Below are 8499 nucleotides of genomic sequence, written 5' to 3' on the forward strand. Positions count from 1 at the left end.
TGTGCATGAGGGTGCATGGTGGTGGGGGTCAGGGTGTAAGCTGAAGTCCTGGATTCTTAAGGTGGAGGGGAAAAAAGCCCGTACTATTCAGTGGTTAGAATGTTAGACGAATCTGGGTTATATATAGTTCGTAACCCCCATGACATTCCGTTAATCAGTAGCTGGGTCTGGAAGACTTAAGGTGCAGCAAATTTCGAAAAAAACCCAGAAACCGCCCCCCCTTTATATTCCATCACCTCTAAGTTATTTATTAATTAAATCTATTGCTTTATTCAAGAATCGATGCTCTGCATACCGGTGATCTCAAGTGCACACAACACTATTGTTTTTTAAATTTATTTATTTTGAGAGAGAGAGAGAGCTCGTGAGCGAGCATTAGTGGGGGAGGGACAGAGAGAGAAAGGGAGAGAGAGAGAGAATCCCAAGCAGGCTGTGTGCTCAGCTCGGAGCCTGACACGGAGCTCAATCCCACGACTGTGAGATCATGACCTGAGCTGAAATCAAGAGTTGGACGCCTAACTGAGCCACCTAGGTGCCCCCACAACAATCTATGTTTAATGCAGAAGATAACATGAAAAGTGTTGTTATATAGTTGCAGTTTTTTAAAATATAATTTATTGTCAAATTGGCTAACATACAGTGTATAGAGCGTGCTCTAGATTCCCGTGATTCATTGCTTACCTACAACACCCAGTGCTCATCCCAACGAGTGCCCTCCTCAATGCCCATCACCCAAAGTTGTAATTTTTCATTTAAAAAAACCTTGAAGTTTATATAATGTTTTCATTTCTTAGTAAAAATGTTAAATATACTTAAATCTATTGAAATACACTTGACATATAACACTGCAGCTTTAAGGTTGATTTGACACATTTATATACCATAATATGATTGTAGCAATAGTTACTACCTCTGTCATGTCATATATTTATCATTTCTTTTCTGTGGTATGAGTAATTAAGATCTAGCCTCTTAGCAAGTTTGATGATTATAATACGATATTGTTATCTATAGTCACTATACTACACATTAGATCTCCAGTACTTTCTTATTAATCAGTTGTAAGTTTGTACCCTTAAACATCTCTCCTGTTCCCCCAACCCCCAACCCCTGGTAACTGCCATTTAAATTTAAATTAATCGGAACAGGCAAATCTTTTCCAACCCAGAGGGTGACTGATGGTCTCAGGCTGGGTCAACCGACTTTGTTTTGGTTCACACGGACCCTGATGTCATGGGGCATTCAGTATTTACCTAGAAAACCCCAGTCACCCCAAGCAAATCATGAATTTTGTGGTTTCCTTGAAGGTTTTCAGGGTGAAAAGCAGTTTTATATCATCTAATATAAAAACGTCTAGCCGGGGGAAAACCCCTCCATTATTGATGTCATCAGACAAGACCTTTCTCTAGGTCCTTGGCTTCCAAAGGAGCCTTCTGTTCTGCTACTTTCCCATCACCTTGAACCTGGGCACTTTTGAACAAAACACGTCTTCATCTTACAAGGAAATTTTCCAAATAATGGCCAAGAAAATGAAAATTCTCTCCATAGGATTACGGTCTACAGTGACAAACCAGCATTCTCTCTTTCTCTCTTTTGCCTACTCGATCCCTGTCCCTACTGGTGTGATATTTATTTTTCCACATGTTTTAGAGAAATGTATTATTTTGGTTTCTAGCATTTGCGCACAATCCCCTTTTTTATTCTTCACGCGTTGTGTTACAGGGAGGGTGGAATGGAGGCGAAACCTCCCCACGTGCCTCCCAAAACCCTTGTACTGTGATTGCCTGATCCCATGGCTTGTCCTGGGTGTGTTCCTTCTAAATTCAACCTGTTCTCTGCTCTCTTTTCTTCAAACTACGTTCCCAATTCAGTTAATGGGACAGTTGAACTCAGGTTGTATAGGACAGTCTAGATGGAAGACTGTCTGGGGGAAGGAGGCAGAAGTGGGGGAGAAGAGACACCCAGCCCTACGTAGGCTTTGGTGCCCCAGCCTTTGAATGGAAACAGCACTTTGGTGTCTATGCAGGGCCAAACCGTATAGGATCTAAGGGTGGAAAAACATTACAAAAAATGGACCACAGTGTTACAGATGTGAGGAATCTGGCTGCTTTATATAAACATAAAGAAAAACCCAAAGCATCATCCAGGGAGGATGACTAAGGGAATGTCACAATGCATAGTGCTCCCAGGAGGTCAATTCGGAACTAGCCCTCTTACCAAGTCCCAGGGCCACCCCCCCTACTCCAATCTAGTCCCTGTCTCAGAACAGCCTGAGTGATCCATGTATAAACACTCTACGCAGTGGGTTCCTCTGTAAACCTGGTCCAGACTGGTGGCCAGTGGCTCGGTCCAGGCCTACGCCATACCAGTTGAGAAGTATCTTGAACACGAACTACTTGGTGGAGGGGTTTCTGCTTCCCTTCCCGTCACCATCCCACGGGCACCATATCCTGATTCCTCATTCCTCAGGGGAAGATGCTGAAGGGAGGAAGCTTCCAGAATCCAAATGCCTCTCAGACTTTTCCTCTGCTGGCCGCATCTCTGTACCCAGCTCCTGAAGAAACTCCAAGAGGTGCAAAGCGACAGAATCCGCCCCGTTTTTAGAAAGCCTGACACTGGCAATTTTTTGCAGCTTATTTTTCATCTTTTCTGTCTCCTTTGAGTCATGCTTTATTTTCACACCCTGTATGAAATGGTGGATGGCTCTGTCCTCGCTCTTCAGCTGGTAGAGCTGGAAGTTGCCATAGCGCAGGTGGAGGACTTGTTTGGCTACGGGAGAAAGCTCTTTGCAGAATTCCTTTTGGAAGTAGCACTCTGCTTGGTCGTACTGACCTGCTTGTGCATAGAGGCAGGCCAGATAGGAGCAGACACAGGGGTGGTTTGCATCGGCCTCCTCCACTCTCTTCAAATGATACACAGCTTGCTCAATGGCTTCCTGTAACTTTTCTCTTCTCCAGGACACGCCATTCTTTCCTGTGTCCTGTAGGATATCGAGGACTTTTGCCCTGTAGCAGCACCCAGCGTAGTAATGCAGGTAGGCGTTGTTGGGCATGCCTTCTAGAGCCTTTAGAAGCAGTTCGATAGCTTTGTCTAGGGCTCCTTTTCTTTTAAACAGCTTCGCTGCTCCACAAAGCACGTCGGTTGCACACGGGGCCCCCTCCAAAGCTTCCTCCACAAGCCTCTCTCCTTCACCTTCTTCCTTCATCCCCTGAAGTTTCAGAGCCAAGAGCACTTTCGCATACCGGTTGTCAGGATTCAGCTGAATGGCCCGCCTCAGAGGGTCGACGGGATCCTGAGGCAGCGGCCAGGTGTCCAGACGGTAGCTCGCGATGGCCAGGCCAGAGCTGAATTCTGCGTTCTGGGGATTCCTTTCCAGAGCCTTCTCAAAGCACACCTTAGCCCTCTCGTTGTGCTTTCCTCCACACTGTAACCGGGCCCACCCCTCCTCACAGTCCATCTCAGGACTCTCGATTCTGTAGGGGCTGCGGAACTTCTCGCATACCCGTCGCACCTTGTCCACGTACATCTGAGCGTCTGCGGGTCTGCCCAGGTGGTAGTAGACCCAGGCGTAGTTTCCCCAGGTGACCAGACTTCTGATGTCTGCCTGCTCCGCGTGCTCCCGCTGGATCAGCTCCTCAGCCCTCTTCAGGCACCCCAGGGCGGCCTCATCGTGGCCTCTGCGGTGTTTTATGTAGGCCAGTATGTTGAACACCGTGGCTTTGAATTCGTTGTTCTGGAACTCCGTCGTGTTACATACCTCGTCTTCAAAGTCATCCAAGGACTTTCCTCCCTCCACCAAGTTCCACGTGAAGTGGCATTTAAGTTGCCGCAGACAACTCTCCAAGGTGTTTCTGGTGGTCTCACTGGAGGGCAAAACAGAGAGATGGACACTTTGAGACACAGCACGGATTCTCCAGGAGCAGGGCAGACACAACTCTCCTCTCCTCCTCAAGGGTGTTCACCCCGTTCAAATATTTCCTGTTTGTTTCTCTCTATATTTTGGCCTATGCATTAATTGCACAGAGACTCAGGGATTGGGTGACTGGGCGGCAGAGGAATTAGGGAGAGGGCAGTGGTGGAGTTGGGGGAGGGATGCTCTGAGCCCGGGGCTGGGTTTTCCTGAACAAGGTGGTTTCCGTCAGGTAGTGCTGGGTCAAGCCTGGGGGAAGGGATTCCAGCCCACGGTGGACCTGATGTGGTTTTGAAGAAAGGCTATTTGATTACTTTATGTTTCTGTTCATCTTACCTAGCATTTACTTCCGTGTTTTGAAGATGTTAGCTTTAGAATGGACTATTCTTTTAATGTTTTGCCGGCTTGATTTTAATCTTATTATCCCTCTGAAGTTCAGCTGCATTTTGTCCCCTGTAGTTTTAGTTCCTTAGTTCTTCGTCTGTCCTTTTTAGCATTATTCCTTTCTATAGCCTATCTTATTATTTAAGTTTTCCATATATCCTTAATCGATTTTCTTTGTTTATCCAAACTTTTTTTTTAATCCCATTGGCTTTGTCTTGTCTTTTTATTTTATTATATTACTATTATTATTACTATTATTACTATTTTTTTAATGTTTATTTTTGAAAGAGAGACAGAGCATGAGCAGGGGAGGGGCAGAGAGAGAGGGAGACACAGAATCGGAAGCAGGCTCCAGGCTCTGAGCTGTCAGCACAGAGCCCGACACAGGGCTCAAACTCACAAACTGTGAGATCATGACCTGAGCTGAAGTCAGATGCTTAACAAACTGAGCCACCCAGGTGCCCCTTTCTTGTCTTTTTATTAATTCAGCATTCTCTGTCCTCATTTTATCTGCACTTTTACATTTTAACCATTTAAATTGTATTTCAATAATTCTAAATTCTTACTTCTTCTGCTTTTGTATTATTCTACCCCTTAATTTTATTATATATGCTAGCAATGTTTTAAACTTTTATTTTGGAATAAAATATAATCATTTTTTTCTCCCCTCCACCCCCACCTCTATTTCTTAGTCTGGAGATTTTTTTTCTTAACATCTCCCATTGTGTTGGTCTATTAAAAATTTTGCATTTGTTACTTTAATTATCTTTGGAAATTTTATTTTTCCTCTCCTATGGTTTGCTTTCACTCATGGTGTTAGAAGTGCAGCTCTGGGAGGAGGCTCAGAAGACAGCTAGCATCTTCTGTTATGGGAAATGCTCCTTTTCCCTTAAGGTACTCTTGAAACTCTTCTGGAAGAATTTTCCATTCCCTTCAGTGTTAGTTCTTTCAAATGGAATGGAATGGAATAGAATGGAATAAAATAAAATAAAATATAAAATAAAATAAAAACTCTCCACCCCAAAACCCCATCTTAGATAACTTCAGCGATGAGAAGGTTAAAAATCATCAACTGCCCCAAATTGTTTCTCTGCATTGCCTATGTATTGGAGTCCCTGAAATGTTGCTCTTTCTCACTTAAAAAAAATTTTTTTTTCTTCAGGGTATATGTTAATTAACCCTTTTATGAGGAGCTGATATTCTAAATGTTATGAATTCTGACATAGACAAGCAGTAAATTATCTGGGAAGTTACATAACGTGGCAAATACCGCTGTTGAAATGTTGTACAAATGGAAGATTATATTCCTCCATTTTCTTCCTGTCCCCTATCTTTCACTTTTGATACCCTCCCACACCCCCACCCCCCAATTTGATGACTAGATCAGGGCTGGGCACCCAAACTCAAGTGGAAGCTGGAAATGGAAGTGCAAGGGAGCTGTTTTTCTGGAGTCAAAGAGAGCACTGTGCACACTGGAGGTGTCATGGCGTCCACGATCTGCAGCACACAATGGAGTGGCTGTGACTGGATACACATGCACCGGACAGAGACTCTGGGGCTCCCAAGCTCTCCTTTGTCCTGTTCTGGCCCTCTAGAACAGTGGCTGGCTCTAGTCATGTGTGTGGGTCCTGTGAGCCCTTCCAGGAACTTTAAATCAGTCCCTGTTCATTTCTGTTACTTGAATCAGATGGAGACTCAACTACCCCAGGTAGAATAAACAGAAGAGATGAAGGAAAATGGGTAGGAGTTCCTGCTTGGGGAAGGACCCTCTGTCCTTTCATTTTTTTTTTTTTTTCCCTCTGTCCTTTCAAAGCCCTGGATAGGTCTTAGTGAAAAGCCAGGATGTCTTGATGTAATATGGGGGTTGGTGTGTGTGTGTGTGTGTGTATGTGTATGTGTGTGTGTGTGCACGCACGCACGCACATATATATGTGTGTGAGCCCAGGAGAGTGCCTGGTGTGGTTTCTGTCACCGTAATGACAGCAGCCTCCCCTTGAAAAGTTCACGTCCGACCTGATCTATTTTCCTTCTCAATAAGGTTTCAGGAAGATTCCCTTAGCACATAAGCTCTTTCGCAGCTTTCTCATTCTATGAAAGAAACAGAGTGAATACAGTTGAAATTATTGCCAACATGTAAAGCATATGGTCAATTGTGCATTTGCAGGAGAGAGGCACTTACTATACACACTTAGGTAAAATCCCTTCGAGCAGCCATTCAAAAACATCCAATTTCACTCCGTGATTATGGGCTTTTATTTCTACCAGTGAATCAGAAGCTGGTTCCAGACACTTGCTTCCTGGATTCAGACTTGTGAAAATTATGCTCCTGATACTTCTAGAAGCACCAACTGTATACACACAACACTTTCTTCCCCTGCTTCTGGTCTGGATGAAAGCCATGGTGAAGGTGGTTTATTGGGCTCAGAGCCAATGCCGGTAACAGTGTCTTAGAGCAGTTAGAAATGGACATCCTTGGACCTCAACCTAGGATTACCAAATCCGAATCTGAAGTGGGGGCTTGAGCCCAGGAATGGTCTTCAGCAAGCCCTCCAATTAGATCTCATGCATGCTCAAATTAGAGAACCACTACCTTAGAGTGCAGGGCCAGTGCCTGGTGACAGTGCCCATAGCTAAGGGACCAAAGACAATTAGGAGAGATACTGATGGGTCTGTGTTCTTAAGGGGAAGACTCTAAGAGAGACCACGCTAAAGTTCTAAGAAATATTTCTAAATATTCTGAGTTATTCTCAAACAGACATCTGGAAATAGATCAAATCTTTCTCTTTCTTATCAGACAGACATGTAGAGGAGCAGAAAAAAAAATCATTTCAAGAAGAGAGAGCAGGAAACTTATAGGAGGAGGGCAATGTATCCCCTAGGAAGTAAGTGCCGGGGTGGGTGTCTCCAGATTCTGGAGCTCCCAAGCCTGAGGCATAGGTATCTAGTCTGTTCACCCCACCCTCATGCTGGAGAAAACAGAAATCTCCCTTCCTACCCTTCTTCCTTCCCGGGAAATCTTATGTTTCTGAGGTGTGAGAGCATTTTTGAGGTGGGGGCTATTTTCTCCAAGCACTCTACCTCCAATTCATACTTCAGAGAGAAGGACTCGAGCTAATCAGTAGCATTTGGAGGTAAAATATATTTCTATTGAGTGAATGAATACATTTTACCAGCCCTAATACAAATCTGAGAGGAATGAGCACATTAAAAGTAAAATGTAGCTTAGCATGAGCTGGGGTTGCTACCCAGAGTACATTTTAACAATATCTGCCCAAAAGAGATTGTTCGTTAAATAAGAATCCTATTAAAAGCCCCCACTTAATCCTTTCAAAACAAAAGAGAGTCTACAGGAGCAATTCCCCCAGATCCATCTTTACATGAAACACCTGCCTGATAAAGCATCTCTCTCTCTCTGCCTTTCCCCCACTCCCTCCCTCCTCTGGACCTCAGCTGTCAGCTTCCCTGGGAGAGACGCCCTAACAAAGCTTGACTGCATGGGGCAGAAAATAACAGAAATAAGCCAGCCAGCTTCGGTAAGACAAACACAGACAGACTACAGACAGATGCGCAGCAAGGCTACAGGCAAACACTAAAGCGAAACAAATTGGGAACTCGTGTTTCAGGAGCATGGCTGTATAGGATTTGCATTCCGCAACAAGATTGATTGGACATTTTCAACACGATCAGAGCAGGCGAATCTTTACCTCATGATCACAGGGCACTTCTCAACTGTTCTGAAAGGCTGCAGCTCAGGCCACTGTGCTCTCCAGAAATCTTCCTCCTCTGCCTCAGAGAGATGCTAAGGAGACCTATATATGGAAGCATTACCTGGTTCCTTTACCTCGCTTTCTCCCGCAGTTGGCTTGAGGAAAGGGAAACTGAAACTGGAAAGTGAAACTGGCAAGACTCCTAGGGAAAATGAACCTTGAGTAAGGGCCAAGCCTATAGCACCCCCGCGGCCCCACCCTGCAGTGAGTCAGAACTTCCTCTTTGTGACTGTTGTGATCTCCTAGATCAGCTGACATCAAGGCAGCCCAGCGTGGAGAAGGATGCATACACGTATCAAGCACCAAGCACCCTGCTTCATTACTGTAATGTTAGCCCATCCTCACTCTGCCCGCCCTTATCACCAGTGTGGCCCACAGACCCCTGTAAGGGTTGGGGTTTGTGTTGGTTTTCTTCACCACGGAATCTCCAGTTCCTGC

General features: G+C 44.8%; 1 protein-coding gene across 1 annotated transcript; it reads right to left on the reverse strand.

Moving 5' to 3' along the window:
• Window positions 1-592: 592 nt before the first annotated feature.
• On the reverse strand, window positions 593-8193 carry IFIT2 (interferon induced protein with tetratricopeptide repeats 2). Its single transcript, XM_058698330.1, has 2 exons — window positions 7999-8193; window positions 593-3863 (listed from the first exon to the last, which is right to left on the reverse strand). The coding sequence occupies exons 1-2, from the start codon at window positions 8001-8003 to the stop codon at window positions 2459-2461; spliced, it is 1410 nt and encodes a 469-aa protein (XP_058554313.1). The 5' UTR covers window positions 8004-8193; the 3' UTR covers window positions 593-2458.
• Between the last annotated feature and the right edge of the window lie 306 nt (window positions 8194-8499).

This window comes from Neofelis nebulosa, chromosome 13, assembly GCF_028018385.1.
Source record: "Neofelis nebulosa isolate mNeoNeb1 chromosome 13, mNeoNeb1.pri, whole genome shotgun sequence".
In the NCBI taxonomy this organism is placed as follows: domain Eukaryota; kingdom Metazoa; phylum Chordata; class Mammalia; order Carnivora; family Felidae; genus Neofelis; species Neofelis nebulosa.